General features: G+C 44.1%; 1 protein-coding gene across 2 annotated transcripts in view; it reads left to right on the top strand.

The window, feature by feature from the left end:
* Positions 1-8185: 8185 nt before the first annotated feature.
* LOC135524277 (inactive serine protease PAMR1-like) overlaps positions 8186-20062 on the top strand; it is a 58512-nt gene continuing 46635 nt past the window's right edge. For both annotated transcript variants that reach the window (XM_064951680.1, XM_064951679.1), the window contains exon 1: positions 8186-8479. In XM_064951680.1, coding sequence (XP_064807752.1) covers positions 8344-8479 — 136 coding nt within the window. In that variant the 5' untranslated portion in view covers positions 8186-8343. The remainder of the gene's footprint in view (positions 8480-20062) is intronic.

The raw sequence follows: 20062 nt of genomic DNA, 5'->3' as shown, positions 1-20062 counted from the left end.
TGTGTCTTGTCTGCTATGTTGTACCTATATTCCTCAGAACCCCTATCTTTAGACGCCCCTGGATGTATCATAATAATATTCCCCGTACCGCCCCAATCCACTAAACATGGACCTTTGTTCTGGCTGCCGTCTGTGAAATGGGAGGTGAATTGTGTGTCGTCCCCAACCCTCAGCCATGGCTGCATAGCTGATTTGGGTAGAGTGGCAAGGCGTACGATACAAAGCCCCATACAAAGGCTCTGTGGGAATATTTGACCTGTTACTCTGACAGGGATACATTCAAACCAGGCCATATATAACACTGCACATTGTGTTATAGAAATGTGGTGTCAGCAGGCAACGTTGTTCATTTCCCTTGTTTGATTTCTCTAGATTGTGTGTACATGTGTGATGTTTCAAACACTGACTTAACCTCAACGTGTATCAGATGACCTGGCAACAGTGATAATGCTGAAAAACACAAGTCCATTAAACATTTCATACTAATGAGAGCTTAATATTCTTAGTAGGTTTGGACTCACTTCACTCACTTCATGTTGTGTAAATAGGACCTCTATCTCAGCTTCTCTCACCTCTCTGTCTTTCTCTCTCTGGATGTGTGAGAAAGAGAAAATGCTATATAGACAAACTAGACAAAAAGACAGACATAATCCCCCCCTCTTCCCTCTCCCGGGACAGCTGATTATGTGTAAATACAGTGGCTGGGCAGAAAGAAAGAAAGTAGTTACTGTAACATCTATAAAATGAGCTAATGCAGCCTTCAGAAGGGGAACATTCCGCCTTCAGGCACAGCGGTTAAGTGAGTGCAGACTTGGCGTCCATTTTGACAGTGTTACTAGTCTCTGTGAGGCTGTCTGCACCTTGTCATGGCACAAGGCCCCTTGGCAACAGTTGTGGCCAGGTTGCCTAATGACTGGCCCAGTCGGTGCATCATCTCACCTGTGGAGCAGAGCGCTAGGTTTCCATGCCACATGTGACCTGCCATGTTCTATTGTTGCCAATCTGTTTTCAATACTTCATTTTAATGAATTTTATTGTCTAGTTCACTGTAATATTGATTGGTGTTTGAGTTCACTTCAAATATAGTTTGAATTGATTTGAGACAGTATGACACAGATGAGTCATGCATCATCCTCATGTATATCCTGTAACCATGGAAATAGGACAAGCCCTCAGTCACATGACTCTATGATTAGATTTCTTGATATTAAAATCACATGGGTTCCACATCTCTGTTTCACTTGATCCTGAACATTAAAAGCTTGATGCAGCTGTCTTTGTATCAATATCAAATGATTTTCGTGTAACAATTAAGTACCTTACTGTAATAAACTGACATTAAAATGGACAAAAATAGCTTTTTAGCTAAAAACTATTTCTCAAGCAAGAATTTCGCAAGGACTGTCTGGGAGTGGTCTGAGTAGGAGGGGAAAACTAAAAACTGTTATTGTCAGAGAGGTTTGGAACTCTATTTTTTATTAAAGACAGTACTGTGCAGCCGTCTTCATCGACCTTGCCAAGGCTTTCAACTCTGTCAATCACCATATTCTTATTGGCAGACTCAGTAGCCCTGGTTTTTCTGATGACTGCCTTGCCTGGTTCACCAACTACTTTGCAGACAGAGTGCAGTGTGTCAAATCGGAGGGCATGCTGTCCGGTCCTCTGGCAGTCTCTATGGGGGTGCCACAGGGTTCAATTCTCGGGCCGACTCTTTTCTCTGTATATATCAATGATGTTGCTCTTGCTGCGGGCGATTCCCTGATTCACCTCTACGCAGACGACACCATTCTATATACTTCCGGCCCGTCCTTGGACACTGTGCTATCTAACCTCCAAACAAGCTTCAATGCCATACAACACTCTTTCCGTGGCCTCCAACTGCTCTTAAACGCTAGTAAAACCAAATGTATGCTTTTCAACCGTTCGCTGCCTGCACCTGCACGCCTGACTAGTATATAACCACCCTGGATGGTTCCGACCTTGAATATGTGGACATCTATAAGTACCTAGGTGTCTGGCTAGACTGTAAACTCTCCTTCCAGACTCATATCAAACATCTCCAATCGAAAATCAAATCCAGAATCGGCTTTCTATTCCGCAACAAAGCCTCCTTCACTCATGCTGCTTCACTTTTATCTCCCTCACCAACTTCAAACATCTGATATCTGAGCAGCTAACCAATCGCTGCAGCTGTACATAGTCTTATCGGTAAATAGCCCACCCAATTTTACCTACCTCATCTCCATACTGTTTTTATTTATTTACTTTTCTGCTCTTTTGCACATCAATATCTCTACCTGTACATGACCATCTGATCATTTATCACTCCAGTGTTAATCTGCAAAATTGTAATTATTTGCCTAACTCCTCATGCCTTTTGCACACAATGTATATAGACCCTTTTTTTCTACTGTGTTATTGACTTGTTTATTGTTTACTCAATGTGTAACTCTGTGTTGTCTGTTCACACTGCTATGCTTTATCTTGGCCAGGTCGCAGTTGCAAATGAGAACTTGTTCTCAACTAGCCTACCTGGTTAAATAAAGGTAAAATAAAAATAAAATAAAATATAAATTGGTCTATTACCTGTTTTACCACATGTTGATTTCCTACATGGAAAGCCAAAACTCCCGCCCATGCAAATCTGCTGATTAGAAAGTCCTGTGTAGATTGTATTTTCAACCAGCAACTATCAGGAAATAACATTGAGAAAACAATATCACACTTTTACAGTGATAGTTTCATCAAATGTTGTACAATATGATATACAGTGCCTTGCGAAAGTATTCGGCCCCCTTGAACTTTGCTACCTTTTGCCACATTTCAGGCTTCAAACATAAAGATATAAAACTGTATTTTTTTGTGAAGAATCAACAACAAGTGGGACACAATCATGAAGTGGAACGACATTTATTGGATATTTCAAACATTTTTAACAAATCAAAAACTGAAAAATTGGGCGTGCAAAATTATTCAGCCCCCTTAAGTTAATACTTTGTAGCGTCACCTTTTGCTGCGATTACAGCTGTAAGTCGCTTGGGGTATGTCTCTATCAGTTTTGCACATCAAGAGACCATTCCCATTCCTCCTTGCAAAACAGCTCGAGCTCAGTGAGGTTGGATGGAGAGCATTTGTGAACAGTAGTTTTCAGTTCTTTCCACAGATTCTCGATTGGATTCAGGTCTGGACTTTGACTTGGCCATTCTAACACCTGGATATGTTTATTTTTGAACCATTCCATTGTAGATTTTGCTTTATGTTTTGGATCATTGTCTTGTTGGAAGACAAATCTCCGTCCCAGTCTCAGGTCTTTTGCAGACTCCATCAGGTTTTCTTCCAGAACGGTACTGTATTTGGCTCCATCCATCTTCCCATCATCTTCCCATCTTCCCTGTCCCTGCTGAAGAAAAGCAGGCCCAAACCATGATGCTGCCACCACCATGTTTGACAGTGGGGATGGTGTGGTCAGGGTGATGATCTGTGTTGCTTTTACGCCAAACATAACGTTTTGCATTGTTGCCAAAAAGTTCAATTTTGGTTTCATCTGACCAGAGCACCTTCTTCCACATGTTTGGTGTGTCTCCCAGGTGGCTTGTGGCAAACTTTAAACAACACTTTTTATGGATATCTTTAAGAAATGGCTTTCTTCTTGCCACTCTTCCATAAAGGCCAGATTTGTGCAATATACGACTGATTGTTGTCCTATGGACAGAGTCTCCCACCTCAGCTTTAGATATCTGCAGTTCATCCAGAGTGATCATGGGCCTCTTGGCTGCATCTCTGATCAGTCTTCTCCTTGTATGAGCTGAAAGTTTAGAGGGACGGCCAGGTCTTGGTAGATTTGCAGTGGTCTGATACTCCTTCCATTTCAATATTATCGCTTGCACAGTGCTCCTTGGGATGTTTAAAGCTTGGGAAATCTTTTTGTATCCAAATCTGGCTTTAAACTTCTTCACAACAGTATCTCGGACCTGCCTGGTGTGTTCCTTGTTCTTCATGATGCTCTCTGCGCTTTTAACGGACCTCTGAGACTATCACAGTGCAGGTGCATTTATACGGAGACTTGATTACACACAGGTGGATTGTATTTATCATCATTAGTCATTTAGGTCAACATTGGATCATTCAGAGATCCTCACTGAACTCTGGAGAGAGTTTGCTGCACTGAAAGTAAAGGGGCTGAATAATTTTGCACGCCCAATTTTTCAGTTTTTGATTTGTTAAAAAAGTTTGAAATATCCAATAAATGTCATTCCACTTCATGATTGTGTCCCACTTGTTGTTGATTCTTCACAAAAAAATTCAGTTTTATATCTTTATGTTTGAAGGGGGCCGAATACTTTTGCAAGGCCCTGTATATTATAAAACACATAGAAAATATAATTTTAACTGCACTGGGCCTTTAACCTCTCAAGCGTCTCTTCGGCCAATTAACAGGCACTTATATCCCTGATTTAGCCTCCTCTGATTCTGTGCTCCCTTAGACAATTGAACCTCAAGAGCTCTCTGCCCAGACCATAATATTCTCCAGCTTCCATGGGATTTCGACGTAACTTCCTTATAGTTCCTTATGTGTGTATGGGCTTAATTCAATCAAATGGGTATTGCTGTACGTGCTTGGGATACTGAAAACCTACTACTGCCACCAAGGAGACTGTGCAAACATTGTTTGAATTATACTTTCAGCCTGTGTTCACTTAAAGATGGTCATTGAACCAAGCAACTGACTAAATTACAGCAACTAATGAGGCCTCCGGAGCGCTCTCCTCAACACATGATATTCCCCAGTATCACTGACTTTAATTTGACATCCCAAACAATATGAAACACTATACAGCTCACATAGTTTTTATGACTTTGTTAGTTTGCTGCACCCCTGCTGTAAAGTCCTTTGCTAACTTGGTAATGAGACTTCATAGTGAGATTGGGCGCATTACGGCATCCCACTTACCTCTGGCAGACCACAGCCACTATGGCGCTAGTTAGCACCACGACCATAACAACAAGCCCGAGTGACCTCAGCTTACTCCATTCTAATGTTTTCTTCACAAAACTGTAATGAACTGAATCAGCATGGTGGATGGCTGATGGCTGGAGCTACCCTCAGCCTCTAACCGTGCTTCTCACCCGCTGCCTGTGTGAGGGAGGCAAGGCACAGAGCACAAACCCAATGTTGGCCAGTGAGGAAAACAACAGAAAGAAAGACACCAAGACACAAAACACAATACAACTGTAAAAGCACAGATGCAGTCGAGAGACTGGGAAACTTGCATCTACCAATGAATAGGGATCTAGATAATATGAAGTAACACTTTTAGTATTAAAGGGAAAATCTACTCAAACTATATTTGGGTATTCTTTTCATTACACTTATGGAAAAAGATTGCAATCAGAATGCAGTATAACAGTAGTTAGAGTGCAGTATAACTGCAGTATGCAGCAAATTGTAACTGCGGGTGAGTGAAATGAGTGAGGAGTCAGATGCAGAGAGCGAAATGAACGGAAAACACTTTAATAATGTCCTTCAAAACGTAACAGGTCCAAAACATGGGTGAATGCCCAAAACACTGGCACTAAACCAAGTCAAAACGTAGATACAAACACTGGACAGCGAAAATCCAAAACAAAACACGATACATCACCAAACGTAACAACCAATAAGCCCGCACAAACACCAGCGGGCCAAACGAACTTAAATAACACCCATCCCAAAACCCCAACAAGGAACAGGTGAAAACAATTAGACAAAAACAAACGAAAAGGAAAAAGGGATCGGTGGCAGCTAATAGACCGGCGATGACGTCCGCCGAGTGCCATCCGAGCAGGAAGGGGAGCCACCTTCGGTGGTATTCGTGACACAAATACTGCGTCCAAAATAACACCATTATTTTATGCAGTAATTTTGCAGTGTAACTGCAGTTATTCTGCAATTACTGTGTCCAAAATACCACAGTCGACTGCAGTTACTGCAGTTATTCACTTACCTTTGATGATCTTCATCAGAAGGCACTCCCAGGAATCCCAGTTCGACAATACATGACTGATTTGTTCCATAAAGTTCCATAAAGTCCATCATTTAGCCACTTGTTGTTAACGTGTTCAGCCCAGTAATCCATCTTTATGAGGCGCGAGCACTTTGTCCAGACAAAAACTCAAAAAGTTCCATTACAGGTCGTAGAAACAAGCCAAACGATGTGTGGAATCAATCTTTAGGATGTTTTTAACATAAATCATCAATAATGTTCCAACCGGAGAATTTCATTGTCTGAAGAAAAGCACTGGAACGAGAGCAAACTCTGTCGGGAGCGCGCGTCACAAGCATGAGACACCATTCCAGACCACTGACTCAAAGAGCTCTCTTGAGCCCCTCCTTTATAGTAGAATCCTCAAACCAGTTTCTAAAGACGGTTGACATCTAGTGGAAGCCCTAGGAAGTGCAACTTCATCCATGTCTCACTGTGAATTCAATAAGTACAGGGTTGAAAATCGACCAACCTCAGATTTCTCACTTCCTGTTTGGATCTCTTCTCAAGTTTTTGCCTGCCATGTGAGTTCTGTTATACTCACAGACATCATTCAAACAGTTTTAGAAACTTCAGAGTATTTTCTATCCTATACTAATAATAATATGCATATATTAACATCTGGGACATAGTAGGAGGCAGTTCACTCTGGGCACGCTATTCATCCAAAAGTGAAATGGGGCGGCAGGGTAGCCTAGTGGTTAGAGCGTTGGACTAGTAACCGGAAGGTTGTGAGTTCAAACCCCCGAGCTGACAAGGTACAAATTTGCCGTTCTGCCCTGAACAGGCAGTTAACCCACTGTTCCCAGGCCGTCATTGAAAATAAGAATTTGTTCTTAACTGACTTGCCTGGTTAAATAAAGGTAAAAAAAAAAAAAAAAAAAAAAAATGATGCCACCTATCCCCAAAAAGGATAATGGACTTTCAAGACGCAAAGTGTCACCGGCCACATCATCATGGGGACTACCCTTACAAAAAAAGATTGCAGTTTTCAAACTGCAGTGAAAGCCCTGTCTCTGCACCAGCTCTTTCCACGTTAAGCAGATATTTAAATATTAAGCAGGTGAGGAGTTTTTATCTGGGGGCAAAGGGAGAGTGTTGAATTTAGTCAAGAGAAACATGAATTGCTATTTTGATATGTCAGCCTTATTTAATGTAATATATGTTTTGTAATGCTTAGGTTGTTACGAGTGTACTTGTATATGTGTGTATAACACCCCTCATTGAATATTCCAAAAAGTATTTAAAAAAAGTGATGTATCCACCAATCCAAAGAGAGGAATAGGCTCGAGCTTGACAGCCCACCTTCCCACCTTTCCGCTCTGTGGACAACACATCCCATTAGGGTGGAGACACAGGTATCTTGTCATTATTTCCAAATCTCTGACTGTATCAACACTCCATGGACTAGAGCTTTTGAGTGGATTTTCCCTTTAAACTGCTGGTATAAACATAATCTACAATCTAAATATTAAATCCAATCTCTGTTGTCACTGGGCAATGTACTGTAGTACATCTCCTCCTGGGGTGTAGGCTCTGTTTGCAGATGTGGTCTCTGTGTGGGGTGTGTTGGTCCAGCCCCTGAAGCCTAGGGTTACTCATAATAAAACATTAGGCATCTGAACAAACAGTCAGGAAGTGGTGGAAGGTGCAGAGAAGTGAAGCTCTCTCCCTTCCTCTCTCCCTCTCTCTCTCGCACTCTCGCTCTCTCAATTAAACACCAAGGAGAACTCATGAATATAACTGCATGGAACATGACAATATACTGTATAGCAATATACCTGCAATATAACTTTTTTACAACTCTTGGAGTAAGTTAGTTTTGTTTCTGCAAAGACTGTGTGTGTGTGTGTGTGTGTGTGTGTGTGTGTGTGTGTGTGTGTGTGTGTGTGTGTGTGTGTGTGTGTGTGTGTGTGTGTGTGTGTGTGTGTGTGTGTGTGTGTGTGTGTGTGTGTGTGTGTGTGTGTGTGTGTGTGTGTGTGTTTTTACAGCTGGGCGAGAGAATAACGGGTTAAAACTGAGCTGGGTTTCATTCAAGAGCGGTGACGTCGTCTGCTTGTTGGAATCTCCTTACCAGACTGGGCTGTAACCTGAAGCCAAAGGGAGAGGGAGGGACAGAGAGAGAGAGAGGGAGAAACAGAGAGAGAGGGAGAGAGAGACAGAGAGAGAGACAGAGAGAGAGAAAGAGAGAGAGAGAAGGAAAGAGAGGAGGGTGAAAGAGAGGGGGGTGAAAGAGAAATCAACGAAGGGAGGGGGAGTAGAGTGAGGGTGATGTCAAACCAGCTGAGCTCAGAAAGTAAACAGAGCTCCAGACTGCAGCATGCTTTCAGCGGGACAGGGACTGCCTATGCTCCCTCACACCGGCACCCACCACTCCACCGGGACCCCCGGCTCTCTCCTCTTCAACACCCTCCTCATCCTCATCTCACTGCCCCAGGGGACAGCATGGCCTTACGGTAAGAGCCCCAGGAATACCAGACATCTATCTATCCACTCTCCCTGTCTTTATCTTTCTGCTCTCTGAATCTCTCCGTCTGTGCTCTTTGTTCTCAAAAAGCCAGCATCAGCACTCTCCGTCCAGTCTTTATTTCCTCTGCCCCCCCTCTCTCGCTCTCTCCCTCTCTCTACTCTTACAGCTTTCAGAGTGAGGTTTTGAAGACGGAGGAAAGAGAGTTTGTCTGTGTTTTCAACTTGTTATTGGCACTCTCTTTCTTCACCACCCTTTTGACGTGTTGTGCAACATGCTGAGAGCGTTACATTATTTTATTTCAACTGATCATCTCTTATCTGAGATCTGGATCCCAAACAAAGACACACATTCCTTGAAAATAGACGGAGCTGTTCTGAGCCTGCTAATCATCCTATTAAATGTTTGTCAGTCGGTGTCTATTGACAGAGTCTTGTTGATGAGGTTTGCTCAGAAGCATCTGTCCATTGGCCCTCGGTGACCATTTGAAGCGCTGCAGGGAGTAAATTGTGCAGTCTCTGCTGATGTGTCTACCATACAGTGTCTGCCAGACCTGTCCAACAACATATCCTCACCTCCTGAACCCTTAGCAGACACAGACAATATAACTAACACCTTGAATAGGTGTTATAGCAGTAAGAGAAAGCATAATGGTGAAAAAAAAGTATGAGGTAGACTACAGCTGTTTAAAATGAATGTAATGAAGACACCTCCCTTCGGCAATGAGAGCTGTACCAGAGTTGACTACTTACCTGATCTTAAACAGCAATTCGTCAGCGAGGCTGACTCAGACTATTTATGCACCAGTCACTTTATAATCGTTATACAATTAGTTGATGAAGGACAAAATCGGTTGAGCAACACAGCAAACACTATGCAACTGTGCCTAGAGTGAAGAGTGTGGCTTTGGAGCTTTTCCTCAACCTCATCAGGGCCAAGGACCCCAGCATGTTTTTTCACTATTTTGATTTATCTTCATGTCCAGTCATTATCTTTAGCCTCACAATGAAGTGTTTTACCATGTTCTTTCAGGACAACCAGGGCAACAAGTAGAACACAAATAGTTTTTTCTGAAACAGTTGCATTCATGAGTAAAAACATGATACAAAATGAATTTAAATGAAGGTTGCAAGTACAAAAATTGTTTGCTTAGTGGGAAATGAATATCCAAATAGTCAGTGAAAACTGTGTGGATTTGGTAGTTTGTGATAGCAACTATGTGAATTTATCACAGTATTATAGAACACTATGTCCTGGGATTTCCTATGATCTCCTATGTAGAAGAACCCCTCACCTTCTAACAACTATTGTCTCTTGTGAGCATCATAGAGCAAAACAGATTACATGTACGTGTTCGTGAGTGTCTCAGCTTTTCATAGTTCAAACCATTTGTGATCTGCCCTTGTCTCGTAAACACTGAGAGAGAGAGAGGGGGAGAGAGAGAGAGTGGGAGAGAGAAAGTGAGAGAGAGAGAGAGAGGAGGGGGAGAGAGAGAGAAGAGAGAGAGAGAGAGAGAGAGAGAGAGAGAGGGGGGGGGGAGAGAGAGAGACAGAGAGGGGGAGAGAGAGAGAGGGAGAGAGAGAGGGTGAGGAAGAGAGAGAGAGAGGGGGAGGAGAGAGAGAGAGGGAGAGAGAGACAGAGGGAGAGAGACAGAGAGGGGAAGAGAGAGAGAGAGGGGGAGAGAGAGAGAGGGAGAGAGAGAGAGAGGGGGGAGAGAGAGAGGGAGAGAGAGAGAGGTTGAGGGAGAGAGAGTGAGAGAGAGAGAGTGAGGGAGAGAGAGAGTGAGAAAGAGAGAGAGAGAGAGAAGGAGGGAGGGGGGAGTGAGAGAGGGAGAGGGAGAGAGAGAGAGGGAGAGAGAGAGAGAGGGGGAGAGAGAGAGAGACAGAGAGACAGAGAGGGAGAGAGAGAGAGGGAGAGAGAGAGAGAGAGAGAGAGAAGGTGAGGGAGAGGGAGAGAGAGAGAGGGGGAGGGAGAGAGAGAGAAGGTGAGGGAGAGGGAGAGAGAGAGGGGGGGAGAGAGAGAGAGAGAGAGAGAGAGAGAGAGAGAGGGGGGACATATGGAGAAACAAAGATAAAAACAAAGACAGATAATCCCTTACACTCTGAGGCAAGCTGTCTGGACAGTATTTTCTGTTGAATGTGGTGTTCTCCCTCCACTGTGCTCCCTGAGGACCTCTGCTCTTCCTACACAGTCAGTCAATGATGTGTCTCCTCACAGCTTATTTGGCTAAGATCCCCAGCAGGCTGGTTTAGGCTAATGGGTAGTTAGCAGTCAGAAATAGAGACTACAGTCACTGCCAGATAGAAGAGAGGGAGAGTGGAGAGGGATGAAAGGAGAAAGAAGAGGGATAAATAAGAGTGAAGATGGGAGAGCAGAAAAAGGTGAAGGATGAGGGGAGATGATGAGTTGAAAGGGCAAAGTGGAGGTGGGAGAGGCAAGAGGGCAGAGGAGAAGAGTGAATGATGGGAGAAAGGATAGCGAGAGTTTGCCATTGACAAAAAATTGAGAGTTTGGAAAATATAATATTATATTGTCTGAAAGGGTTCAGGACAAATTTCAAGTTAACAGACCAAATATCTCAAACAAATGTGCATATTTCAGACTCCTGTTTGACCAAGATTTCAGTACACGTTTACACACACCATATAACTAACGTGGATAACAGAGAAACGGGGGAATGTATTGAAATGGACTTGTGATTTCCTATCGGACTGAGGTTTATTTAAAGCATGGCAGAGGTTGTCCTTTGAGATCTATGTTTGTTACAGTTGAAGTCGCAAGTTTACATACACTTAGGTTGGAGTATTTAAACCTCGTTTTTCAAGCACTCCACAAATTTCTTGTTAACAAACTATAGTTTTGGCAAGTTGGATTAGGACATCTACTTTGTGCATTACACAAGTAATTTATCCAACAATTGTTTACAGACAGATTATTTCAATTATAATTCATTGTATCATAATTCCAGTGGGCCAGAAGTTTACATAAACTGTGCCTTTTAACAGCTTCTAAAATTCCATAAAATGATGTCATGGCTTTAGAAGCTAATGATAGGCTAATTGACATTATTTGAGTCAATTGGAGGTGTACCTGTGGATATATTTCAAGGCCTACCTTCAAACTCAATGCCTCGTTGCGTGACATCATGGGAAAATCTAAAGAAATCCGCCAAGATCTCAGAAAAAAACAAGTCTGCTTCATCCTTGGGAGCAATTTCCAAATGCCTGAAGGGACCACGTTCATCTGTACAAACAATAGTGCGCAAGCATAAACACCATGAGACCACGCAGCCATCATACTGTTCAGAAAGGAGACGCGTTCTGTTTCCTAGAGATGAACGTACTTTGGTGCGAGAAGTGCAAATCAATCCCAGAACAACAGCAAAGGACCTTGTGAAGATGCTGGAGGAAACGGGTACAAAAACAAGTCCTATAACATAACATAACCTAAAAGGCCGCTCAGCAAGGAAGAAGCCACTGCTCCAAAACTGCCATAAAAATGGCAGACAACAGTTTGCAACTGCCCATGGGGACAAAAATCATACTATTTGGAGAAATGTCCTCTGGTGTCATGAAACAAAAATAGAACTGTTTGGCCATAATGACCATTGTTATGTTTGGAGGAAAAAGGGGAATGCTTGCAAGCCGAAGAACACCATCCCAACCGTGAAGCACGGGGGTAGCAGCATCATGTTGTGGGGGTGCTTTGCTGCAGGAGGGACTGGTACACTTCACAAAATAGATGGCATCATGAGGGAGGAAAATGTTGTGGATATATTGAAGCAAAATCTCACATCAGCCAGGAAGTTAAAACCTTCTCTGTGATAGGGGGTGGTATTTTCACATTCGGATGAAAAGCGTGCCCAAAGTAAACTGCATGCTACTCAGACTCAGAAGCTAGGATATGCATATTATTTATTAGTAGATGTGGATAGAAAACACTCTGAAGTTTCTAAAACTGTTTGAATAATGTCTGTGAGTGTAACAGAACTCATTTGGCAGACGAAACCCCGTGCACAATCCATCCAGGGAAATTTGTTTTTGAGGTCAATCTGTTTTCTATGGCAAGCCCGTTTTAATATAAATATGCTTGCATTCTTATGGCTTCCACCAGATGTCAACAGTCTTTAGAAATTGGTTGTTGTTTTTCCTTTGAGTAGTGAAGCAGTAGCCCTTTCCTTTCTGGGTGTATAGCCAAGTGTCCTCTTTTGTATGGGGCGCATGACCTGAAGCTCGCTCCACTTTCATCTTATTCTCTATTGAACACAATTTATCACGTCTCAAATTGTATCGATTATTTACATTTTAAAATACCTAATGTTGGATTAGGTAAGTTGTTTGAAATGTTTGGACAAAGTTTACAGGTAACTTGTTAGATAATGTGTCGTCATGTCGGGCGAGTTGGAACCAATGTTTTTCTGAATCAAATGCGCCAAATAAATGAACATTTTGGAGATATAACGAAGGAATTTATTGAACAAAAGGACCATTTGTGATGTTTATGGGGCATAATTTGAATTTGGCACTCTGCCATTTCACCGGATGTTGTCAAATGGATCCCGCTAAAGAGATTTGATCCATAAGAAGTTTTAAAGCTTGGTCGCAAATGGGTCTTCCAAATGGACAATAACCCCAAGCATACTTCCAAAGTTGAGGCAAAATGGCTGAAGGACAACAAAGTCAAGGTATTGGAGTGCCATCACAAAGCCCTTACCTCAGTCCTATAGAACATTTGTGGGCAGAACTGAAAAAGCGTGTGCGAGCAAGGAGGCCTGACTCAGTTACACCAGCTCTGTCAGGAGGAATGGGCCAAAATTCACCCAACGTATCGTGGGAAGCTTGTGGAAGGCTACCCGAAACATTTGCCCCAAGTTTAAAGACAATGCTACCAAATACTTATTGAGTATATGTAAACTTCTGACCCACTGGGAGTGTGATGAAAGAAACAACAGCTGAAATAAATCATTCTCTCTAATATTATTATTATTCTGACATTTCACATTCTTAAAATAAAGTGGTAATCCTAACTGACCTAAGACAGGGCATAAAATGTCAAGTATTGTGAAAAACTGAGTTTAAATGTATTTGGCTAAGGTGTATGTTAACTTCCGACTCCAACTGTATCACAGTCCGTACATGAACAGGAAACTCCTCCACTGTCTTTTACAGTACCCCCAACACATACCATCCCTACATACACCACAACACCCAGAGGAGTTTCCTGTTCCACGGCCCTAAATTGCTCAGGCCCCAAAATACCAGACAGCTGCTGCAGTCAGCCAGCTCTGGTCCCCACAAGTACTAGTTAAACACGTCCACACACACACACACACACACACACACACACACACACACACACACACACACACACACACACACACACACACACACACACACACACACACACACACACACACACACACTGAAAGCATTTGGATGTGAAATCAGAGCTGAGAGGAATGGAAGGCAGTGTAGCTCCACAGATTGGAGCCTGGAACTTGTCAACATTGATGTTTTATACACAACAAATAAAGAGGCTGTGAAGCAACCTTGAGATTGACCTAAAATGGACACCTATAGGGAGACTCCAGTGGATTGATATGGGATGGCATGCTGCCAGGGGTGGCGTGCATGCTGGTTTATGGCTAATATTTGTTTTTTGGCCAACCATATTCTGCACAATAAGTACATTCCGAGCCCAGTGTGTATCAGACAGAGCAGCCACACATTGGATGTGGGGTATCAGTCAATATTTTTTGTCCTTTACAGTCTCCTTGTGTTTCAATGGTAGTGTATTACCTCTTCTAAGGTCTTGTTACTGTGTGTGACCTGTGAATGGAGGGGGCAGTAAGGCAATGGGGTAGCAGGGCAGTAGGACAGGGGTCAGAGATAGTCATACCAGCACCTCTGTAGGAGAAGTTCCCAGCTCCCATGACTGATCTGTTCGGCCCTGAAAAACAATGATGTCAGCTTCTGGATCCACATCAAAGCTGCATATACAACATGTGCCTAAACCCCATACACGTTAGTTTCATGTTGGAGCACATCTCACGGCAGCATAACATCAGGGGTGGAAAAACCAGATACCAATTACATAATACCATGAAACCACGCAAACCACACTGAACTCAGAATGCCCAGCCAAAAGCTTGGAAAAATTACTTACGTGGGGCGTTTATTGTCCCAGCCTGTAGACCAAGAAGACCACCAGGCTGTAGTTTCAAGGAAACCACCATTGTCCCAGTGCCCAAGAAAACCACGTGACATGCATAAATGACAATAGCCCTGTCGCACTCACCCTAGTCATCATGAAGTGCTTCGAGAGACTGGTCATGGCCCTCATCAAGGCCAGCACGTCATACACACTCCAAGTTGCCTACCGCTCCAACAGATCCATGGACAATGCCATCTCCATTGCGTGGGATGGGGGGGGGGTCTCCCCTAAATGCAACAGAAGTCGAACTTTGGGGGTCTCTAATGTAACCATTCTCCTACAGTGGTTTGCGAAAGTATTTACCGCCCCTTTTGTCCTATATTGTTGCCTTACAACCTGGAATTAAAGTTGATTTTTGGGGAGTTTGTATCACTTGATGTACATAACATGCCTACCACTTTGAAGATGCAAAATATTTTTTATTGAGAAGCAAACAACAAATAAGAAATAAAACCTGCAACCCCCCCCCCCCACCAAAGTCAATACTTGGCACATCTAGCCACTGGGAATTTTGCCCATTCTTCAAGGCAAAACTGCTCCAGCTCTTTTAAGTTGGATGGGTTCCACTGGTGTACAGCAATCTTTAAATCATACCACAGATTCTCAATTGGATTGAGGTCAAGGCTTTGACTACGCCATTCCAAGACATTTAAAAGTTTCTCCTTAAACCAGCTGAGTGTTGCTTTCGCAATATGCTTAGGGTCATTGACATGCTGGAAGGTGAACCTCCATCCCAGTCTCAAATCTCTGGAAGACTGAAACAGGTTTACCTCAAGAATTTCCCTGTATTTAGCGCCATCCATCATTCCTTCAATTCTGACCAGTTTCCCAGTCCCTGCCGATGAAAAACATCCCACAGCATGATGCTGCCACCACCATGCTTCACTGTGAGGATGGTATTCTCGGGGTGATGAGAGGTGTTGGGTTTGCGCCAGACATAGCATTTCCCTTGATGGCCAAAAGCTCCATTTTAATCTCATCTGACCAGAGTACCTTCTACCATATGCTTGGGGAGTCTCCCACATGCCTTTTGGAGAACACCAAATGTGTTTTCCTATTGTTTTCTTTAAGCAGGCGCTTTTTCTGGCCACTCTTCCGTAATGCCCAGCTCTGTGGAGTGTAAGGTTAATTGTGGTCCTATGGACAGATACTTCCATCTGCGCTGTGGAGCTTTGCCGCTCCTTCAGGGTTGTCTTTGGTCTCTTTGTTGCCTCTCTGATGAATGTCCTCCTTGCCTGGTCCGTGAGGTTTGGTGGGCGGCCCTCTCTTGGCAGGTTTGTTGTGGTGCATTTTCTTTCAATTTTTTAATAATGGATTTATTGGTGCTCTGTGGAATGTTTAACGTTTCTGGTATTCTTTTAGAGCCCAACCCTGATCTGTACTTCTCCACAACTTTGTCCCAGACTTGTTTGGAGAGCTCCTTGGTCTTCATGGTGCCGCTTGCTTGGTGGTGCCCTTTCCTTAGTGGTGTTGCAAACTCTGGAGCCTTTCAGAACTGGTGTATATATACTGAGATCATGTGACAGATCATATGACACTTAGATTGCACACACGTGGTCTTTATTTAACAAATTATGTGACTTCTGAAGGTAATTGATTGCACCAGATCTTATTTGGGGGCTTCATAACAAAATGGGTGAACACATCTGCACTCACCACTTTTCAGGTTTTTGTTTTTTGAAAGAAGTCATTTTTTAATTTTACTTCACCAATTTGGAAGATTTTGTGTCTGTCCGTTGCTTGAAATACACATAAAAATCTATTTAAATTACAGGTTGTAATGCAACAAAATAGGAAAATCTCCAAGTGGGGTGATTACTTTTCCAAGTCACTGTATTTAAAAAAAAATGCAATTGGTTGTGCTATGGTGGTAAATATTACAATTAAAGCTTATTCCAAATTAAACGACACACCTCTCTGTCAGGGTTTAAACCGGTGACAATTGGTACAGGTTCTTTCAATTTGGGCTCCCGAGTGGTGCAGAGGTCTAAGGCACTGCATCTCAGTGCAAGAGGTGTCGTTACAGTCTCTGGTCCCCACAAGTACTAGTTAAACACACACACACACACACACACACACACACACACACACACAGTTCCCACCAGCTCTAATTTCTTGCCCACAAAAGTGTTACTATCCGATGTATGGGCTATTCAGGTGTTGAGCTGTATGCCTCACGAATGTGTGTTTGTAGGGCAGTAAGACATATCTTTTTGCTTTGTATAAGACCTGCCAAAGCACGACACAGAAGACATGTACTGGCATTGAGGCTTGGTAAACAGTCATTAGCTGCGAAGCGGTAGAGGAGTGGGCTCCCCTCTGAGATAGAGCAGCATTCCTGCATGGTCCAGCACTGACAGAGAGAATACTTTTAGTCACGGTCTGATCAAAACATAATAGACTTATCAGCAGAGCTTTGTCTCAGTAAACAAAGTAAAATCGAATCTAATTGTATTTGTCACATGCGCCAAATACAGCAGGTGTAGATTTGACCATGAAATGCTTACTTACAAGCCCTTTCCAAACACTGCAGAGTTAAAAAGTACAAAGAATTATCTAACTAACAAAAGGAAATAGTAACACAATAAAATTACAATAGCGAGACTATATACAAGGAGTACCGGTACCGAGTCAATGTGCAGGGGTACGAGGTACGTAGTCGAGGTAATATGTATATGTACAGTTGAAGTCAGAGGTTTACATAAACTTAAGTTGGAGTCATTAAAACTCGATTTTCAACCACTCCACAAATTTCTTGTTGGAAAACTATAGTTTTGGCAAGTCGGTTAGGACATCTATATTGTGCATGACACAAGTAATTTTTCCAACTCAGTGCCACTTCGCTTGACATCATGGGAAAATCTTTAAAAAATCAACCAAGACCTCAGAAAACAAATTGTAAATTGTAGACCTCCACAAGTCTGGTTAATCCTTGGGAGCAATTTCCAAATGCCTAAAGGTACCAAGTTCATCTGTACAAACAATAGCACGCAAGTATAAACACTATAGGACCACGCAGCAGTCATACCGCTCAGGAAGGAGACGCGTTCTGTCTCCTAGAGATGAACGTACTTTGGTGCAAAAAGTGCAAATCAATCACAGAACAACAGCAAAGGACCTTGTGAAGATTCTGGAGGAAACAGGTACAAAAGTATCTATAGGATCTGTTCTGGCAGATCCTGGCTGACTGGCGGTTCCGGCAGATCCTGGCTGACTGGCGGATCCTGGCTGAATGGCGGATCCTGGCTGAATGGCGGATCCTGGCTGAATGGAAGATCCTGGCTGACTGGTGGATCCAGAAGATCCTGGCTGACTGGCGGATCCTGGCTGACTGGCGGATCTGGAAGATCTTGGCTGACTGGCGGATCCTGGCTGAATGGCGGATCCTGGCTGAATGGCGGATCTGGAAGATCCTGGCTGACTGGCGGATCCGGAAGATCCTGGCTGACTGGCGGATCCTGGCTGACTGGCGGATCTGGAAGATCCTGGCTGACTGGCGGATCCTGGCTGACTGGCGGATCTGGAAGTTCCTGGCTGACTGGCGGATCCTGGCTGACTGGCGACTCTGTCTGCTCCATGCAGACTGGCAGCTCTGGCTGCTCCATGCAGACTGGCAGCTCTGGCTGCTCCATGCAGACTGGCGGCTCTGGCTGCGCTGAACAGGCTGGAGACTCCAGCAGCGCTGTAGAGGAGGAAGGCTCTGGCAGCGCTAACCAGGCGAGAGACTCCGGCAGCACTGGAGAGGAGGAAGGCTCTGGCAGCGCTAAACAGGCGGGAGACTCTGGCAGCGCTGGAGAGGAGGAAGGATCTGACAGTGCTAGACAGGCGAAGCGCACTGAAGGCCTGGTGCGTGGTGCTGGCACTGGTGGTACTGGGCCGAGGACACGCACAGGAAGCCTGGTGCGGGGAGCTGTCACCGGAGGGCTGATGCGTGGAGGTGGTACTGGATAGACCGGACCGTGCAGGCGCACTGGGGCTTTTGAGCACCGAGCCTGCCCAACCTTACCTGGCTCGATACCCACTCTAGCCCGGCCGATACGAGGAGCTGGTATGTACCGCACCGGGCTATGCACCCGCACTGGAGACACCGTGCGCTCCACAGCATAACATGGTGCCTGCCCGGTCTCTCTAGCCCCCCGGTAAGCACAGGAAGTTGGCGCAGGTCTCCTACCTGGCGTCGCCATACTCCCTGTGAGCTCCCCCAAGAATTTTTTGGTGCTGACTCCTGGGCTTCCTTCCACGCCGCCGTGTTCGTCTCGCCAACCTCATTCCCCTGTAACCTTCCTCGCACTGCTCCATCAAATCCCAGGCGGGCTCCGGCACTCTCCCTGGGTCGACCGACCACCTGTCTATCTCTTCCCAAATAGTGTAGTCCAGATTCTGCTCCCATGTCCCAAAATCCTGACATCGCTGCCTCTCCTGCTCCTCGTAATGCCGCCTCTCTGTTTTCACTGCCTCCAGCTCTGCTTTGGGGCGGTGATATTCCCCAGCCTGTGCCCAGGGTCCTTTACCATCCAGGATCCCCTCCCATGTCCAGAGGTTCTGTGATCGCTGCTCCTCCTGCCGCTACCTGTCACCACGCCGCCTGGTCCTGTTGTGGTGGGTGATTTGTCTCTGTGTTACTGTGTTAGTTTGCACCAGTATAGACTGTTTCGGTTTTCGTGTTACGTTTCTTGTTTTTGTATTGTTCGTGTTTATTCGTTATTAAACATGTATGAAAATTACCACGCTGCAATTTGGTCCGATCCTTGCTACACCTCGTCGTCAGAGGAGGAGATAGAAGAAAACTGTGACACTCTCTACTATTATTCTGATATTTTACATTCTTAAAATAAAGTGGTGATCCAAACTGACCTAATGCAGGGGATTTTTACTAGGATTAAGTGTCAAGAATGAAAAACTGAGTTCAAAAGAATTTGGATACATTGTATGTAAACTTCCGACTTCAACTGTAGGTAGGGGTAAAAGTGACCAGGCAATCAGGATAGATTATCAACAAAGTAGCAGCATCGCATGTGAAGAGTGTGAAGAGTGCTCAAGAGATTCAGTCCAACAACAAAAAAGGGGGTTAACACAAAGCTTGAGGTTAAAAGCTGTTCAGGAGTCTCTTGGTCCCAGACATGACTCTCCGGTACCGATTGCCGTGTGGTAGCAGAGAAAACAAACAGTCTATGACTTGGGTGGCTGGAGTCTTTAGGCCCTTTCCTCTGACACTGCCTAGTATAGCAGTTCTGGTTGGCAGGTAGCTCAGCCTCAGTGATTCGTGGGCCATACACACTACCCTCTGTAGCTCCTTATGGTCAGATGCCAAGCAGTTTTCCATACCAAGAGGTGATGCAGCCAGTAAAGATGCTCTCAA

The sequence above is a fragment of the Oncorhynchus masou genome, chromosome 31, assembly GCF_036934945.1.
Source record: "Oncorhynchus masou masou isolate Uvic2021 chromosome 31, UVic_Omas_1.1, whole genome shotgun sequence".
Lineage (NCBI taxonomy): Eukaryota > Metazoa > Chordata > Actinopteri > Salmoniformes > Salmonidae > Oncorhynchus > Oncorhynchus masou.
The sequence above is the reverse complement of the archived record's forward strand: the minus strand, read 5'-3'. Positions and strand labels throughout refer to the sequence as shown.